The sequence below is a fragment of the Astatotilapia calliptera genome, chromosome 10 (genome assembly GCF_900246225.1).
Source record: "Astatotilapia calliptera chromosome 10, fAstCal1.2, whole genome shotgun sequence".
Lineage (NCBI taxonomy): Eukaryota > Metazoa > Chordata > Actinopteri > Cichliformes > Cichlidae > Astatotilapia > Astatotilapia calliptera.
In genome coordinates, this window is record NC_039311.1 from 1,541,091 (window position 1) to 1,561,363 (window position 20,273).

General features: G+C 44.3%; 1 protein-coding gene across 1 annotated transcript in view; it reads left to right on the plus strand.

Moving 5' to 3' along the window:
- The window catches only part of med13a (mediator complex subunit 13a), a 69,897-nt gene that overhangs the window by 25,944 nt on the left and 23,680 nt on the right, over positions 1-20,273 (plus strand). The window contains exons 4-8 of the mRNA XM_026183115.1: positions 12,800-12,945; positions 17,792-17,992; positions 18,104-18,298; positions 18,413-18,575; positions 19,827-19,937. Coding sequence (XP_026038900.1) covers positions 12,800-12,945; positions 17,792-17,992; positions 18,104-18,298; positions 18,413-18,575; positions 19,827-19,937 — 816 coding nt within the window. The remainder of the gene's footprint in view (positions 1-12,799; positions 12,946-17,791; positions 17,993-18,103; positions 18,299-18,412; positions 18,576-19,826; positions 19,938-20,273) is intronic.

The following is a 20,273-nucleotide window of genomic DNA, read 5'->3' on the forward strand; positions in this document are numbered from 1 at the left end:
CCGATAGCTTTCATTGGTATGGTTTGTTTGCTTAATTGCTGCCCAGTGATACAATATTAATGATTCATTTCCCTTGGCGTTACATTAGTGTTACATTTTTAAAGTCCTTGCACCCTCATCTTAGTAAGACTCTATAATCTGTAGCTGTCACCTAAGCTTAACTACATACCGACATCAAACCTGTCAGCTGTGTTGCAGAACTCGTTACCTCATTACTGTAAATTGGTTACAATTTTGAATATCGGAGCAGTTTCCGCTGTTTAGTGCCAACCAGAACTGATCAGTCTCTGTTTGTACTGTACCACTGAGAAAACACATTTTAGAAGTCAGCAGTGGAATTCAAGTGCAGCAGCATGACCAGAGTTCCTTGGTCATAGTGAACGATGCGTTCTTAGGTTTCCCCCCACTACCTCGAAGTCACCCTCTCATTTCCTCAGCAGCCGGTGACCCGCATTCCTTCCATTCCTCTCATCTTCCTATGTGACCAGGGGCTATGGTGCAGTACAAGCAAAGGTCTCAAAGAAGTCGTCATAGTTAATCCGTCAGGCGTCACGTCCCCTCATCTGCTCTGCTCTTTTCTGTGATTTGTGTGCTACTGTCTTTAATCCCAACATTCTGGCAGATGGTCACATTTAAAGATAATATCTTATGGTCGGGGGCATTTCACCTCATCACTGCAGACTCCTGTGCGGCTGCGTCACAGCCTGACCTAACCCTAAAATGTCCAGAAAAGATGGAGGCAGATTTATGGATTGCCAGATGTGTAATCCCTTCCATAGATTACATTGCCAATTACACACACATGTTGTCAAAATAATGACAAACCAGATGTTTGGTTTTAGGTAAATGCCATCTTATCTGGGCTATTATGATAAAAAAAAAAAAAAGAAGTAATCTGCAGCAGTACTCGCCAAGCACGCTGCTCCAAGCATCACGGAGTTGCCACAGCTCTTGTGTGGGTTTATTTTACCCCCAGTATCTTTTTATTTCTTTATGTAATCCCGAGCTGACTCCGTGATTTTGAAACTGGGGCTCTTTCAGGGCCATAGCATCTGTTGCAAGAGTCCTTGTTCTTCCTTTTGCTTGAAGGTTTTAATTAATGGCTAAAACCTTTTCACCACATGTGCAGCTTGAGCTTTTAACCTGCTAGTAAAGTCTTGGGCCTCATACTTGCAGGCTTCTGATATTTGTTCTGTTAATGAAAGAGATTCTGCCTTTCTGTTAACCTTTCTTTGTTTCATGAAACCTGTAAATTTGGTCATGGCATTCATTTACATTTGCATATAGTGTCTTATAGATGGTAAAAGTGTTACATGCTTTTCAAAAAGCATATCAGCTTATTAGAAAGAAAAGGGACAAAGCGGGCCTTGTCATTGTGGGTTCACTGCAGAAGCCCAGCTTTAATCCGGGATAATGCTGACTAATTGCCCTTAGCTCCGAGTAATGAATCTTTATTATTACAACTGCACAACTCGCTTACTTGTGTCATAATGATCTAATGACCCAGCACACTTTTAAACAGGCTTAAAATTATTTTGTCATTACATACTAGCATAGTAAATGTCCCCCCCCCCCCCGACAGGTATACGCTGTTTTATCCTTTTGTCTCATCCTTTAGTTTATGAGTGTAGCATGCTTTGAACAGACAGAATATTTCAACAGATTGGTATCACACAGCAGTGACACGAGCTCCTCTTTGACATGAACATGTGCACCGTCACAGTTGTGCTACAGTTGCAAAGGGGATGATGTAAATGTGGTAATGTGCGTAATGTCTGGCTCACATTGAGAAAATGGCTTTTAGCTGATTGTGTGTGTGTGTGTGTGTGTGTGTGTGTGTGCGCGCGCGTTTGTGTGTGTGTGTTACATGCTAAATGGGGAGGCAGCTAGAACCCGACTTGCTGTCAGGGTTATGTCAGTATTATCTTTAGTCAGCTGCGGCAGTATCCGTGTGCGGTTGTGATACACTTGCAGAGGATCGGATTTCTCCTCTTTTTATGGACTTGTCGTTCTATCTCCATCCATTTTTCCTTCCCTTCCAAGTTTAATCTGACGCGTATAAAGAGACTCAGCCCCCGTCTCCGTTCGTGGCAGAGGGAAATCAATTCAGCGTAATAGAGCTCTGCATGTGTGAAAGTGCTGGCCTTAAGATTTTTAGTTTGGTGTTTTCCCCAGCTCTGAGCCTCCTGTGTACACCAGCTAGAGCTGGTGTGTGTCTCTGGGCCTTGTGTGTTTTTGTGTTTATGTTACTTGGCAGTAGACAGCAGTGTTGTTTTTCCCAGTGGTCAGGTGGCTAGACAGTAGGGAAGATTATATCACCCTGGAAATGTCCTCAAATTCACTGCTGTTTACCGCTTTAATCCTTTTTCTTTTTGGCCTTGCCCTGCTGAGCAAAATGACACAAATGAAAATCTTCTGTTTCATTTCTCAAGCCAAAGGCAACCGTGGCATTTTACATTAAAGTCAGATTTGCACCGCCTTTCTGTGTATGTCCTAGTAACAGGCATGCAAACTAAACAGTAACACTGTTAAGGAAAACAGACTGTTTTGTTCTTTGTAAGAGAAACGCCTTTCACAACTAACCACACTTTCTTAGCATGAACATGGATAAACAGTTGTGACTGAGCGGTGACATAAAAGACTCCGTGTGTGATTGCTGCCAGCTCCAGAATCATTGTTTATTAATGTTGTGCCAGAATCTGTGCCTATGCCAGCATGTCTTGTCACTGCTGCAGCACATGACCAGTCAAAACATGTTTACATGCCCCAGATTGTAATAACAAGCTGCTACAATGGCAGATAACCATGTATTGGACAGCCCAGAGGTGACTGATGTTTACAGTAAAGCAAAATGACCAGAAGTGAAAGGGCCTTTGTTTTCCCCTGAGGAAGGCGCACTGGTTGTTGTGCTGAGGAAGTGTACAGCAGCTAAACGGAAGCCCACGTCTTAGAGCGGAGCAGCCGGACGAGCTCGACAAACATCTGTGGAATGTCACAGCTCGACTGTAACCTTCCTTTTTCTCTCTTCTGTCTTTTCACAACTTCCTCCCCCCAAACTCTTCTTGTCACTTCATGCTCCGTGGCTTACAATCGACTTCTGATTCTGCACAGGTCAAGTTTCATATTACCTTTCTAACTCTGTGCGTCGGTGTGTCATTCCTATGCTCAAACAATACAACAGTTCCCAGAAGACTTTTTGGCATTCTCTAAACCTTGTTTTACACTCTCCCAATTAAAACTGGATTAATAACAATAATAAAATGCTTTATTATATGGTTTTATCCAACAAAAGGATGTCTTATAAACAGAAACAAATGTGAAAAGCAAGAAAGAAAGTTATAACAGTGATACCACCAAAGTGCAGTTCACATGAACTTAATGTAGCTCAGGCAGTGAATGGTTTCATTGATTTCTGGGAACCTTGGATAAAGATGATGGCGATGACAAAGGTAAACAGGTGTACTTGGACTCTGGGTGTTGTGCAAATAGAAAAGTGGCAAAAGGCAAGGCTAATTGTGTTGTATGTGAGACACTAAGGAAGGAACAAAGGACTTGTATCAATTACCCAGGCAGAGAGATCGAGCTGGAAAGGATGTGCAGCAGGCTGGGGTGATTAAGGATGTGCTAACGAGGGAAGGGAATGTGCTCAGATGGTGGAAGGAGCTTTTTGAAGAGTTGATGAATGTAGAAAATGAAAGGAGCACAGTGAATCAGGAAGTGCAGATAATTGGTAAGGAGAAGAGGGGGTAGCTGGGAAGAGGAGAAAGGTAGCTGACCCAGACGAAAGTAGCAAGGTTTATGTGCAGAGCTGTAGTAAAAACAGGGGATTAAGCTGTTGATCCACACCAGGAAATTATGCTGAGACGAGAGGTGATGATCATTGAGCAGCAGTATGGCTTCATGCTGAGAGAGAGCACTACAGATGTGATGTTTGCTTTGAGAGGTCAGAACGAGTTTCACTCTGTTTTTGTGGATGTACAGTGCCAAGAGAGCAACCGTGGGACTGCCTGAGGAAGTGAGACGTGGTAGAGACGTATGCCAGGCTGGTGCAGAATATATACGAGGACAGTGGTGAGGTGTGTGGTAGGAGTGACAGATGGGTTCGAGGTGGGGGTGGGATTCCACCGGGGATCAACTCTGAGCCCCTTCTTGTTTGCACTTGTAGTGGTGGACAGGCTGACAGATGAGGTCAGGCAGAGTGAGCGTAGGGAGCACTCACTACCGGAAAGGCGGAGGTATGTTCTCCAGAGAAGGAGCAAGACAAAATAACATGGAGTCGAGGTAGTGAAGGTTGATAGGTTTAATTACCTGGGGTCAACCATCCGAAGCAACAGGCAGTAGACACGAGAGGGGAAGAAGAGTGTGGAGGCCGGGTGGAGTCAGGGGTGACAACAAGACGGTAGTGAGACCTGCTTTGGAGACTGTGGCACTAACAAGAAAACCAGAGGCTGGACTTGAGGTGGCAGAATTGAAAATGCTTCAGCCTGTGTGTGTTGATGCATGTGAAGGCGACAGAGGAATACAAGAAACTGAGTTGTTTGTTAGTGAGACGGTCATTATCATATCATCTGTTTGTGCTACTTATCAAACTATCCCTGCTGAAGGTGCTCTCCGTGCTCCGGTCCACCTGTGCCGCCGCACAGGTCGCTGGTCTTCAGCACCTCATTTTCATGCCAGTCCAGCCGAAGGCAAGTGTGCCCACCTGCCGCCTTTGGTATGTGGCCACGCTTCAAACCCTCACCGGATTGTCTTATTGTTTCCTTACCAAGCTGAGGGCCATTTGCATTTGAGAGGTGAAGCAGGCCTTGCCTCTGTGGACAATCAGAATGGCATGTGAGCAAGCGTCTGCTGTGTGTGACAGTGAAGAGAGTAAAAGGAGGAGAGCAGATCAGAGAGCAGCCTAAGCCATTTGCCAGTTAATAGATGAAGAGCAGAAGAGAGGGAAGTGGGAGGAAAGGTGGAGACGGATAGAAAAGATGATTAAAAGATCTCGAGGTTGCTTTTTCAGGCTACGTCAGCCTGTTTTCTTTTATAGTCGTTCTAAACATGACAGACATAAAAATGTGAAGCGGGATCCCACAAATCTAGTTAATGAACATAATACTCTGACAAGCATCACGCTGTTTTAAAGGCTGTTTAACTCAGCACTTTAGATGCACTGCAACCTGTTTCATCACATCATTCTTGAAATGATGCTTGAATTCCTTTAATAATTTGACAGACCAGAGGAGATACTTAGTTCTTTCTGTGTCCATTAGCTCGAGCTTTGTCTGCTGTTGACAGCTGGTGGTTTAATTGCAGCCACGCAGTCTTTTGTGGTACTCAACGCTGGCCTTGACTTTTGGCCTCTTTTTCCTCTCCAAGTGCAAGCAGTGTCTCGCTGCGGTGGAGATGACATTCTGAAATCCCAGAGAAGCTGAGTCTTGAGGCAGGTTCAGCACAAAGTAACAGACACAATGCGTGCCCCAAGGGATCCCTCTGGGGATTCCTGGTGAACCTTAGGCAAAGTATAAAGCTTCTGAATGAAGTCATAATTTCATTTGGAATCGAGTTGGGATGGGACTCCTACAGGGATGTCAGTGTTGCTTTTAAAGGAGCATCGTTTGCACATGATTTTTACATTTTTGTGATTTATTTTTTCGTGTGTATTCCGTACAGACTTGAGAGCATTACGTTTCAGCATGAAGGTCAGTAATGATTAGAGATGGGGGTGACTTGATAGAGCATTCTATCAATGCAAATATTCAGAATACTATAAACAAGAGGGTTCATCTCACGCACGACCATCCTGGGATAAGGTCAGCCGAGCAAACTTGCATCAAATTGGTTCAACTGAGAAATCATCCAACCCTGGACACACTTAGGTTAACAAAGTTGCCTCCTAATTCAAAGCAAGCTAATGGCACAGCAACCTCCTGCCATGTCTGGCAGGTTGGTTGCCCAGAGCTTGTTGCACGTTAACAGCAATTTCTAATTGAAAGGCAATAGGAAGCAACCTTTGTGCAAACAGTTGCAGTCTGACTTGGACCAAGTGCGAGTTTGTCAAAGTTGTGTAAATAATTGCTCCCTGATATATAAATGCAGACAGAATGCCAACATGTTGCCATCAGTCTGAATTCATCTTTGTCACATGTTGTGTGGGCTCAACTAGGGCTGTGCGATATGACCAGAATCTCATGTCCCGATATAAGACAGCTGCGCGTCATGTAGCTGAGTCGAGTGTTTTAACCGATGCATGAAACGATAAATTTTAGACATAAGTTGTAACGGCGCCGTTTTCTTTGTATTTATTACACGGCGTGCTGCGGGGAAAAGCCTGTTCTAACGTTTGAGTCTAAGCTTTATTTTTTAGCACCTGGCGGCTCTTTTTTACTTCTCATCTGTAAATGATCTGCTCTTTCACGTGATTCAGTTTATTTTGAAAAGTCTCAACAGGATCTTGAGCTTTATTGTGAAAGGTTTATGTGGAAAATAAACAAGCGGACACGCGATGCTGTTACCGTCGTTGTTGCTAACGACAACGCATAAAAACAGGCGCTTGTCTGTCAGCAGTGTGGGTATATTAAATATAAGAGAAAGAGAACTTTAATAAATGAATATAACCACTACAGTGACCATCAGAACGATTAAAAAATATTGCTGTAAACAGTTTATTTTGCGACACCACGAAACAAACGACAGCGTAAAATGAAACGATTTTTATATCGTCATCCGATATATAGGGCTGCTTTGGGTATTTGGGTTGCTGCCCCAAACGTAATAATTAAACGCAACAGATGAGACTTTCAGTGATTTATCGCAGTTTATTGCCGTCTTATCAGAAACAGATTGCATGTAATTGCAAACTTGACCACATTTAATTTCAGACTGATAGCAGCGTTTATAGCAGGTTTTAGGGACGCTGTCATTTTGCAGCCACAAAACAACATAATTTCCTGTTTTTAAAAAAGGTTTTAAATAGCAATGCAAAATGCCATAATATAATCTATCTTATTGTGATGATATCATACCATGGGGTGTCTGCTCTGGTGATTCCCACCTATAGTAGCCATGTACCAAACTCATTTACTCAGAAGTCCCAGTACTGCTCGACTCATCTTAGCTAGCGGAACAACCCGCCACTCTTACCAGCAGCTGTTGGCCGCTGTATGTGTCTGTCTTGCACACTGTGTGCGCACATGGTTTTACATCCTCCAGCTTGCTGTGGGTGTTTGGAGAAGGATTAAAGTTGGATCAATGCAGTGTGTTTGCGAATGTCACGCGTGGGGACAGGATGGTGAACACTAGCAGAGAGACTTGACAGTTTGTGCTACATTTAGTCACAGTGCAAGTTTTACCAAATCCTGCTCCTCGTGTGTGTGTGTGTGTGTGTGTGTGTGTGTGTGTGTGTGTGTGTCAGCAGTGAGGAAATGTATCTCATGCTGTTGATGTTGCGGTGCTTTTTAGGCCAAGTGCTGATCAAGCACCTGTTGACATTTAAAAGCATCTCTGTGCAAATTGCTGTGCAACTTGTAAAAATCACATTTAATTTGCCGGCCTACAGGATTCTGAAACACTGAAGTTACAGAAGGCAACAAAAAAAAAAAAAAGATTTTAAGCTGCAACTACATATTTAAACAGTTTAAAACAAGACGACAGAAGGATAACGTGACATTTGGGTGTTTAAAGCGAGATTCTCACACTGGGAAGTAATATGATAATTTAGTATGACTGTTTAAATGTCAGCAGCTGGCATGTCGAGTAATCTTTTTAACCTGTCAGCTGACACACTGACACACCAATCTGTACAATCACATTTGTAAAGAAATTGATTTGTGTGTGTGTGTGTGTGAGAGTATTTGGTTGTACTTCTGCCTGCTGAGCCACAGATGGCAGCCCTTTACCTCAAGCTTACAAGTGCCCCACAAACACAGATGTGTGTGAATGTGTGGTGTCAGGTTTTCTTTGCATGTGAGAAGAGAATGGCGTGCTGTATTTCTGTCGATGTCTGCAGAATGTGCCGGCACATTTTTACCTCACTCCCTCCCTTCCTCTTTTTTTCTCTCTCCTTGTCACTCTCGAAGCTGTTCACCTCTTTCCTTCCATGTACATAAATACACTACTGTATTAGTAAGTTGGCCTGGTTGGCCAGCAACAAAGACACTGCATTCAGTGCACGACAAGAGCAGTCTATCCAATTCTTAGAAAGCCAAGAATAGATCCTGAGGGGGGGCGGGGACACCACTACCCCTGCAAGCCCGTACTAGTCAAAATTTGCCGCCACCTTAACAATTTGGCTCCACGCCGTGAAAGCGGGAGGGGTGCTGGTGGTTTGGCGACGCGTCTTGGCTCCATAACTGGAGGGTGTTTTTCACAGCGCACACACCCCGTAAGATACGCACTGCAGTCAAAGAATCCTGTTGTATATGGCTGCCTGGTTACCTGAGCTGCTGCGACACACCTCCCAGACAAAGGTGTCTTTGCTGTCTCCTATCATGTGACCTAATTGCCCAGATGTCTCCTTGCATCAGTTAGTTAAGAAATGTCTCCTTGCCAACTTAATGGCAATAAATGTGATTTGTTATTATTTACATGTAGGTACAGACACGATCTGCGGTGGTTCTTCAGCTTTAGTCATTCAGAGTTTTACTGTAAAATAATTGTAAAACACACGTGAATCAACAGTGCACGAGAACCACGTTTAGATACGATTAGAAAAACGTGGAGTTGTTTAAGCCGTCATGTTGTGATTGCACAGAGGGTGCTGGTTCAGGCTGTTCCATTGCAAATGAATGCCACAGGTACAGCACAGCTGCACTATGATGTGTGACTGTTGCACATGTGACTTTGTTGTTTGGGGGTTAAAATAAAGGGGGGGGGGGGGGTACCCAAAAGCAACACTGAGAGGAAGTGTCAAAAGTCATAAGATAAGATAAGATAACCTTTATTAGTCCCACACGTGGGAAATTTGTTTTGTCACAGCAGGAAGTGGACAGTGCAAAAGTTATGAGGCAAAAATTAGAATACAATAAGAATAAATACAGTACACAGCTGTACAGAATAGAATAAAATACTATATACAGTAGAATAAAATAAAATAAATATACAATAAGATAAAAATAGAATACGAATGCTATATACAACTGAGTAAAAATACAACGATGACAGAAAGGATTATTGCACTTAGTATTATTGCATATGTATGGATGTGTGTGCTTGATCAGTTAAAGTCTTTATTATGGAGTCTGACAGCAGTGGGGAGGAAAGACCTGCGAAATCTCTCCGTCCCACACCGTGGGTGCCGCAGTCTCCCACTGAAGGAGCTGCTCAGTGCTGTCACAGTCTGCTGCATGGGGTGGGAGACGTTGTTGTCCATCAGGGATGACAGCTTAGCCGCCGTTCTCCTGTCACTCACCACCTCCACTGGGTCCAGAGGGCATCCTAGAACAGAGCTGGCCCTTCGGATCAGCCTGTTCAGTCTCTTCCTGTCCCCAGCAGAGATGCTGCCGCCCCAGCAGACCACACCATAAAAGATAGCAGAAGCCACAACAGAGTCATAGAAGGTCTTCAGGAGTGGGCCCTCCACTCCAAACGACCTGAGTCTCCACAGCAGGTACAGCCTGCTCTGCCCTTTCCTGTAGAGGGCGTCTGAGTTATGAGTCCAGTCCAGTCTGTTGTTCAGATGAACACCAAGGTACCTGTAGCTGTCCACAGCCTCAATGTCCATACCTTGGATGTTCAGTGGTTGCAGTGGAGAATGCTTGTGCCTGCGGAAGTCTACCACCAGCTCCTTGGTTTTACTGGCGTTGATCTGGAGGTAGTTCAGCTGGCACCAGTCCACAAAGTCTTGAGTCAGTCCTCTGTACTCCTTGTCGTCCCCATCAGTGATGAGGCCGACTATTGCAGAGTCATCAGAGAACTTCTGCAGGAAGCACTGGGTGGAATTGTGGGAGAAGTCTGCAGTGTAGATGGTGAAGAGGAACGGAGCCAGAACCGTTCCCTGTGGGGCCCCCGTACTGCAGACGACCCTGTCCGACACACAGCCCTGAGCCCTCACATACTGTGGTCGGTCGGTGAGGTAGTCCAGGATCCAGGTAGTGAGGTGATGCTCCACTCCAGAGTTCTCCAGCTTGTCCTTTAGAACCGAGGGAAGAATGGTGTTGAAGGCACTGGAGAAATCAAAGAACATGATTCTCACAGTGCTTCCAGCGGTCTCCAGGTGAGCGAGGGAACGATGTAGGAGGTGAATGACGGCATCATCCGCTCCAATGCCAGGCTGGTAGGCAAACTGAAGTGGGTCCAGTGATGAGCTTATTAGGTGCCGAAGCTGAGCCAGGACCAACCGCTCCAGGGTCTTCATCAGGTGGGATGTCAGAGCCACCGGCCTGTAGCTGTTGAGGTCCTTGGGGCGTGAAGTCTTTGGCACTGGTACAACACAGGAGGTTTTCCAGAGCTGTGGGACTCTTCCCAACCTCAGGCTCAGGTTGAAGAGGTGCTCCATATTTCCTGGATTACAGTTGCTTATTGATTTAATGATAATAACGACTGATATGATCTCTCATGTCTGTCGTTGTAACCACAGGAGCGATCTCTTGCAGTTGACTTGAAACAGTTTGTCTTCTTGCTTTTTTTTTTTTTTTTTTTTTTTAATCACTCAGTAAAGCTGGGCTTACACTCTGCGATTTTTGTCCCATTTTAGCCGTGCGACCATTTTGGTGACCGGCCCGATTCTGGCCTTCATCGTGCGTCGTGTAGTATACGCCGGGTAACGAGAAGCGATTAACACCTCACGACCAGCTCCCGATCATCAATCGCTTGGTCGTGAGGATTTCAAACCGTTGTGAGGGTGTCACCGCAGCTGCTCACACTGAGCACGTGCAAAGACATAAACGTCGGTGAAAAAGACGGAGCAGCAGTGCAGCGTGTGATCTGGACACAAGCGATGGAGGCACACCTTGTAGAACTTTGGCTCATCCGAGCCTTTTCGATGTGGCCTCACAAAATTATCACGACCACAACAACCGTGAAAATAGTTGGATTTACTCAAGCTGCTCAATCACAGCTGCCTGATCATGTTTTTCATTAGCAATTTAGCAAAGTTGATGTGGTGGTGTGTCTGTGTGAGTGAAAGACAGAGGGAGAGCCACAGATTTTCTGTTATAACCTCATATATCCATTTTTATGGGCGCACAGTGTGAGCACTCGGGTCGCATCAGAGCATCGGGCCATATAGTGTGAGACCTGCATCGTGACCTATGAACTTCTAACCCTGCGAGTCAATCATGCAGTTTGAGCAGGAGCTGGATAACGCGACTGAAAAAATCGCACAGTGTCTGCCCAGCTTAAGTGAGCTGCATATGCAGGGCAGATCTGCAGTGTAGAATCGAGGCTGAGGTTACAGATTGCATTAGTGACAAGAAAGAAATTGGACTTTGATTAACTTTATTCTAGCCAAACCTGATCCATCAGACGTGCCAAGTTCGGCCCAGGCACTGACCTTTGCAAGTACGACACCTCTTAGTACAAACAATTATGTGTGGCTCATTAAAGGCAAAGAAGCAATCGTGCTCTAAAAACCTCATAACAATGGAGAATGCCCGCTTGATGTGTGGAATTTGATTGCCATCTGCAATAACGCTCACTTGCTCAGGCTGCTCACACCTTAGGAGAACTTTATCAAGGCAATTTGTTTTTCTTTCACAAGACTGGAAGGTCTTTTCTCCCCATGTCGATCTGCCTCGCTCTGCTCCTTTCCTTTAATCCTCTGCACAGGAGGTGTGTCAGTGCCGGAGAGACGGGTAGAGAAGACTGATATTAGCTTAACCAAATCCTCAGAGGAGGCAACCCTCTCTGATCCACTTCCAAATTCACTTCGTCCTTACCCATTTGGTCATTTGCCACACACGCTGCCTCTTGCGCTAACTGTGTGTGTGCGTGCATGTACACGTCAGAGAGAGGAAAGCCTGCCGACAATGCTGTGCATCCCCCCCAGTCCCTTCTCCCTCAGTCTGCCCCGTCCTTGCTTTACTTCTTTAAGTTGTTGCTGCTGAGGTCAGACTGGCACAGGCAGGCTTTGTTGTGAGCACAAGAGCGTGTGTGAGGGAGGGAGGGAGGGAGGGAAAAGGTACTGTTTTGCTGTTAAGCATTTTGGCCACAATGCCAGAAGTAGTCGTGGCTCGCCTTTCTGTTTTACTCTGGATGAGATGTACAGACGCACACTTGAACTCCAAACCACCTGTAAGCATTGCTGTGCAGACTGACTTGCATCCCGGTCTCTGCACATGCTATTGAAGTCTTTAAATACCCACTCGTGTGTCATCGATTGAAAGGATTAGGATTGAACTCTGGAAACCTTTATCATCCACTCTGTTATCGGAATAAAAAAAAAGTGGCGCAGGCTATCGGAGCAATTTAATAGAGGCATAGGAGGCATCTTTGAATCAGATAAGTAGCTTTTACTCCCTCGGGTCTCTCTGGAATCGTTTTTTTTCTTTCTATCCAAAGTCTCTGTCATGTTGAAGCAGGATGTAGGTGAGACGTGAGATTCCATTATATCTGACACACACGAAAGGGAAAAACCACACACAGGTTTCTATAATCATTTTTTCTCTCTCTACCTTTCCTCTCCCTGCCATCTCCTCTGTTTCTGTCTTTGTGAATACGAACTTGAACTAGACTATGTGATCTGCTCATCCTTTTTTCTTTACTTTTTCTTTATTCTACTCCAAAGTCTGCTGGAGTTATTCACTGGAAGTCTTTTCAAAGGTGCATTTGAAAGTAGTGTAATCCCAAATGACTCATCTCACTCTCTTTCTCACAGTGAGCACTTGTCCTGCGCCTTCACCTTCTTCTTACATGGCGAGAGCAACGTGTGCACCAGCGTGGAGATCAACCAGCACCAGCCTGTCTACCATCTCACAGAGGAGCACCTTACTCTGGCTCAGCAGGCATCCAGCCCCTTCCAAGGTGGGTCACTGCTGTGTGTTACCCAGCCTTCAGTGACGTGCAAACATGTGACATAACATCAACTCACGTTGTCATGTTGTTGAATTTGGTTTATAATGGTTTCAGCTGCGTGGTGATGGGCATGTCGCTCCTACTTGTTATCATAGTGCAGGCATAGATATGTGAATTAGTTCAGCAGTCTTTTTACATTTTTCCTGAGCAGATTAAACTAGTGCAATATGAACAATTTATATCTTCACAACTATTGAAATGAATATTTAAACTGTCTTCTCGTTAAATTAGATAAAGACTTAGTTAACTGTCCAAGCATTTGTCCAGAGGTATTACTAAAGTGTCTGTAGAGTAACAAGACTTTGGTGTCACCTCATAATTTCAACCTGACCTTATGAATGAAGATCTGCTGCACACGAAGATTCCCCAAAGTCTGGTGACTGGCAAAAAATCAACACAAACAGGAAGTTCCTAATAATGTGTCAGGTTGATTTGATCTGCCAGACCTCACCCTCACATATTGTATTTTTTCAAATGGCAGTAAAATAATTTTTATGAGGGTTGTTGCTTGTTGTTTGCACAGAGATGCTTTTTTTGTATCTTTAATTTTGTGCATAAAACTACGTTGTAATCCAATAAAAATCTACCAAATAGTACAGAATGATCCCAAACAAATGAAGCACAATAAATATCACGGTTGCCCTGTATCGGCTGCAGGACTTTATTACTTAAGACTTAAAAAACAAAACTGGATTCTCTGGATTTTGCTCTTCAAACAAAAGGCTTATTTTTACACTGAATCAACACATTATTGCAAATTTTCTGCTGCTTGTCATTGTAAGTTTTTCTGAAATAGATTACACAAGTCGTTACAACAACGTGTCTGCTGCTGAGGACACAAACCACAAAGTTTAGAATTAAAGTTGATGAATTATTCAGTGTGAGAAAAATGTCAGAGCTGTAAATAAAATCACAAGTTTCTGCCTGTTTAAAAGTCCAGAGCTGTTCAACCCCACAGCCTCTTGAACCGTTGTTACGGTCAAATTTATTTTCTTCTTTGGATTCAAAGTAACAGGTCACTCATGCAGAGTGGCAACTTTTATCTTACAGTTACTTTAGACTGTTGAACACGCATAAATGGATTTTAATAAAATACTAATACTGCTTGTTTACATCATTGTATTTTGCACAACTTTGTTGCTTGTGAAGCTCGCACACAAGAATTTCACTCACATGTGCTGTACCAATGTACCTGCACATGTGATGTGACAATAAAAGTGATTTGATTTGATGGTTAACAAAAGTGTAGAGATATATTTTTTCTGAATGAAATGGATCAGCAGTCTGTGTGTTCGGTGCTGTTTGTAAGATAAATGGTATGTGATCTTCTGTCGCGCTGTCTTTCGCTGCTCTTTGGCTCGCAGACAGCTCAATGAAAAGTCACACCCCATCCAAATGTTCGTGTAGCGACTTTAATATGCATAGTTTCATACTCGTGTAGGAAGAAAACAGATTGCTTTATGAATACGGTCATTAGATGTAAAACTGCTATCACACACCCATCCTGTTGATTCTTCTATTAGTAGAGAGGTATGAGTGTCGTGTCATTATCTAGTACTCGGCTCTTTCATTTGCATACTTTGCTGACTTGCCTCGAGTGTTCTCTCAGCAGCGTTGGACCGCACGAATGCGCTCGGCTGTGATGTAACGTGTCCCCCTGCACAGAGATGATGCAGAAATTAAAATCATGCATAGCTAAAATGAATGTTTTGTGGAAATTTGACAAACCAGCCCTCACGAGGCTTATCTTTATTTAATCTTTGTGCACCAATAAAAAATAAAAAAAATAAACCCAGTTGGATGAGACGTTTTCCCAGAGGAAAAGTTTGCCGCCTTTACCTTTCTCATTTATGGCTGGATAGATGTGATGCAGCTGTCCTCTTTTTCTCTGTACGCCCCCTCCAGAGTAATAATAGTGATCACTTCCTCCATTCGCCACAGTAATTCCTGTACAGACGGCCCCTTTAGTGTCTCTAGAGACCTCATGAAGGGAGGTGATAATACCTCTCAGTTAAAGACGAGTACTTTAGATAAAAATAAAAAGACTATCAGAATTTAGCATGCAGATATGTATGGTGATGTTTATGGGGTTTTCCAGTTATTTAGAAGGATTATATTGCTCACCAGCTAAGAGTAACTTGCGACTGTTTTGTTAGTCTTTAAATACTTAAATGGCAATATCTCGCCGAGTTTCCATCCTGGTCAGGTAATTGAGGGCTCAAGGTTTTCAGAGATGCACACTGACACCTCTTCTCTTTTCACTGAGTGATAATGCTGCTGAGTACGCTCATACAAGTGATCCACAGGAGCAGTTTATTAGAATGATGCATTCGTTTTTGTAGCATTGGAAACACCCTCATGCAGCCCAGCTATGTGAAACTGATGCGTACACCTGTCTCTACTGTGAGAGCGTGTGTGTCTGTGTGCAGGTGTGCGTTTTCACCGCCGCAGTGTGTATCCTCCTGGCTAACCAAGCATAGCACCGAGAAAGGCCTGACTTCCATCCCCCTTTATCCATCTATCCGCCCCCCCCCCCCCCCCCCCACTCACCTCTGCCAGCTTGGTTTACTGCGCGGCAGAGCGCTCTGGCGGGCAGACCTCTCCAGGATGTGACCTCATAAAAGGGCGCAGAGTGAATGTAATGAACTCTCAGCCCATTACACTGATCTGAGCACATTTGACATGTCTTCAGGGAACCAGAGATGGACTCACAGCCAGAGAGAGGGGCAGGAGGGGTAGCTCGAGAGAGGGGAGGATGAGGTGCGGTGGCGATCAGGGGGAGGGGGGTAAACCATTTCCATAATTGTGCTGAATTTGATCTCTCCTCCACAATTGGCCCGAGGTCTTACGAGCGCGTGTGCGCACAGCAAGAAGTGCAGAAAAGGAGCAGGGCTGAATTTAATCAAGGTTAATGTGATCGTCCATAGCTGGATGTTGTCGTGCATCTCAACGTAAATAACCTTTTGTTCTTCTCTCTGTTGGGTTGTTTTCGCTGAGGTAGTGCGTTCTGTAGGCTGAAGCGAAACAGTACGCCGAGGGGCGTTCGGGGCTCGCGTCTAGATGACGTGTTTTTATAGCTTCTTTCTTTTTTTTAAATGCTCTGAGGTTCATTTGACAGTAAAAAACCAAAATAACATTATTCCTCCAAGTCACCTGACTTTGTCTGGTGAAGCTCAACATTGCTTCCAATCTGCTGCAGTGCTACTTATCTCCCACTGCCACCTGCCAGCGCCGTCCTTGAAATATCCCGAAGTGTCGGATCTGTTTGTCACTTTTTTCCCTTTGTGTCCAAACAGTGTCGTTTAAAGTTGTAATCCTTAAGATTTCAGCCCTGGTCAGTTTGATAACGGGCATGGTTGGCTTGTAAAAGCAAGTGCGGTTAAATGCTGCAGAATTCTTTGAGCCCCGACTTTGTCAGAAGCACAACAGAAGAGCAGCAAGTGAATCTGTTTAAAGTTGTACCAAAAACAAACTTGGATTGCCAGTCAAAAGTGAGGATAATCAGGGTGTGACTTCAAGTTTCACTGAAACAGGAAGCAGCTGTTCATCTTGTCCAGAAGTTAGGTGTACAGCCTGCTGCCCTCTGTGGTTGCTCCTGAGCCTTTTCCGTTTCTCCACGCGGTATTTAAAAGGATCCGCTTGCAACCAAACCTGCCACAGCATGTGATTGTTCTTGTTTCCTGTTGCTCCTTCATGATAAGTCCACAGTTGGAAGCTTTTGATGCAAAGAGCTGAAGTTAATGATTCATTGTAACTGCTTTTTAACCTCCTCGATCATTTTTTGCCCCTCGTGTGTTTACTCAGGTGGGTCACTTCGATCCTGCTATTAAAAGCTAACATATAGGTTTTTAAAAATTGCTTAATAGAAATGTGTTAAATGGCTGCTTCCAATAACCTACTGAACATAAATGGGACTTTATCTGCACATGCTCAAAGCTCCAGGCTCTTTCCTGGAAAGACTATTTGTGCACACAGGCTTTCTTTTTCTACCCTCTCCTTTTTTTCCATTGTCTCCTGCCATTTTCCTATCATGAAAGCTGTTCTGCAGTCCAGCCGCTCAATCAATACCTGGGGACAGAGGCCATCGAGTCTAGTAATGACATACTAGGAAGGCAGAGCAGAGAGGGACATTAACAAATGCTCACTCACACACCCACCAAGCCAGTCTGTTCGTAGAACCATTATACCCCCCTTTCCACATTTCAATGCATAATAGACAAAGAGAAAGGAGAATGGATGCATAGCAAGATGGTGTGTGTGTGTGTGTGTGTGCATGTTTCCAGTTGGTTTCTGTGCTCATACGTATGCATTATGCATGTTAGTTTATGGTGCTATCTGCATTTGGCTGATGGATGTTGGTCTGTTCTGTAAGCTGACTGATGGGCTCTCTCTGCCACTCTCATATGTCTGTGAGGTCAAGTGTGTTTGCCAAGGACTGGCCCCTTTTATAAGCCTCTGTTTATGGGCTCTGAGAGGCTGCTGCTTCTCAATAATTGGCGTCTGGAAAGGTCAGAGCGCTCCTGATTCGTCCAGAGATGGCAGAATGACAATGAAAGGAAAACACATGTACAAAGAAAGACGAGATGAATGATGTGAAGAATTTAGCGACAATAAGAACAGACAGGAAAAGAATCGCAAGTGGTATGGATTTAGAGAAAAAAGGGACCAGGATGTAATGGGAAAACACGAACTAGTTTTTAAGTGTAGTTGTGGAAGATGTGATGCAGAATGGAAGATTCCCAAAGTTATGCTGACTCTTTCCTTCTTGCTGCTTTTCCTTCCTCCCCCTTTTTAGTGATCCTGAGTCCATTTGGTCTAAATGGAACACTGACTGGCCAGTCCTTTAAGATGTCAGACCCACCTACCCAGAAGCTGATTGAGGAGTGGAACCAGTTCTATCCCATCAGTCCCAGTGCCAAGGAGAACGTGTCAGAGGACAAAGTAGAGGACATGGACTGGGAGGATGAATCTCTGGCCTCTGTTGAGGTCCTCGTTGGTCAGTATTTATTTTGAATCCACAATCTTAAGAATACCTTTTTCACGTGTAGAGTTTCTAGTTTAGTTTGACTGATTTGTGATCCTGAACTTTTTGCATGTTTTGGTTCAGGTGGTGTGCGTATGGTGTACCCAGCCTGCCTGGTGCTGGTACCCCAGTCAGACATCCCTGTTGTGACCCCTGTGGGGTCCTCCCACTGCACTGCCGTCTACTCGGGTGGCCACCAAGTGCCTGCTTCCCAGCGAGAGCCCGCCATGTCTTTGGTGACACTCACCCCTCCCACATCACCCGAAGAGGCGCAGACAGGTAAAGACATAAGACTCCTGCTGAGTCCTAAGTTGAGGATTTCTCTTAACATGACTGGAAGAATTTGTCATCTTTTGTCAAATGGTCTGTTAACCTTCCTCTTTCCTTCCCCAGTGGACTCTCACTCGGCTCAGAAGTGGGTTAAGATGCCTTCATCATCTGATGCGTTTAGCGTGGACAGAACAAGTCACCACGGAGGAAAGATTCCACGCCGGCTAGCCAGTCAGATGGTGGAGCGTGTCTGGCAAGAGTGCAATATCAACAGAGCCCAGAACAAGTACGTGTGACATTGTGCAGAGTGCTTAAACATGAAAACTGCCACTAGGTATGCCGTAATGGATGCATCACCTATCGGTTACATTGGCTTTGCTCTCAATCAGACTTGTTTGTCTTCACCGTATGATTATGGGAAAATATTTGACAGTAAATTCAATTTAATTTTATTTACACAGCACCAAAGGCACTTTATAATGTAAGGTAGAGCCTACAATAATACATACAGAGAAAAACCCAACAATCATATGACCCCCTATAAGCAGCACTTGGCGACAGTGGGAAGGAAAAACTCCCTTTTAACAGGAAGAAACCTCCGGCAGAACCAGGCTCAGGGAGGGGCGGGGTCATCTGCTGTGATTGGTTGGGGTGAGAGAAGGAAGACAGGATAAAGACATGCTGTGGAAGAGAGACAGAGATTAATAACAAGTGTGATTCAGTGCAGAGAGGTCTGTTAACACAGTGAGTGAAGAAGAAACACCCAGTGCATCATGGGAATCCCTCAGCAGCCTACACCTATTGCAGCATAACTAAGGATTCAGGGTCACCTGATCCAACTATATGCTTTAGCAAAATCAATCTAGACCCGTGCATTAACTGGTACAAACATGGTCACTGATCATTCCTGGTTAAAAACATATTATTTCAATATATGTGATGAACAGGAAGAAACCTCTGGCAGGATAAGAGGAGCAGTTACCTCTGTACAGAAATACTGAGTGTGTATTACAGCGAGTTGTGTTTATATACGTATATAAAATGTAGATAAAACTGAAGATCTGATTATTGCTTATTTGATATTAATTAGAAATATCATAAATAACCACATTACTTGCACAGACATAGATGAATTATTCTGCTACATTTCTGTCTGCTTTTTATTATTGATTAAACTCGGACAGATATAAATGTCGGTAGTCAAGTAATAGCTTAAAGTTTTAGGCCTTGGGTTGTTTTTATTATTCTACAGCAGTGACTCTGACACGTTGGGTGCACCTTGGGATCTGTTGCCTCTTGACCAAGCACAAAACGTTGCCTATCGTTAGCTGTCAGCCAAACCATTACCGCTCCAAGGAGGGTGATAAAATCAGCCGTGGCTCAAAGCTTTTACCAATCGCTGCTGTATGTGAAAGAAAAATGGCATCAAAAGTGGATGGGGCTGTTCACATAAATGCTGCTTGAAAGAATTGGGGAAATTGAAAAGTCTCAATAGAATTTCATTTCGACTTTTTATTTATTTATTTGAACTCCCTAGGCGAAAGTTTCCAGCTGCAACCAACGGTACCTGCGAGGAGGAGCCAAGTGAGAAAGTGGGAACCTGGGATTTTGTGGAGTCTTCACAGAGGTCGTACTGCAGCTGTTCGAGGTCAGTCGATGTGCAGTTCACACAGGTATTGCTCATATGTGTGCGCTCAAAGACATTTCAAAGAGGTTACATGGAGTCCACAGGGCTTTGAACACCGGCGCAGAGGGCCGTACTCAGCAAAATATCTGCAAGTTACATCTGCGTCTGGACTTTGACAAGCATATTATTCTTCACATTTTTCAATTTATCACTATTTTGTGTAAGCGACAGCCGTGGCGGGGCTGAAACCTCTGCTGGCTTGTGTGTTTCTGTAAGTCGGACGTTTTTATTCCCGCACTGACTGGAGTGATTTCAGGCGGAAAGAATAGTTTGACCTCTGATGTAGCTGTTGAGGGT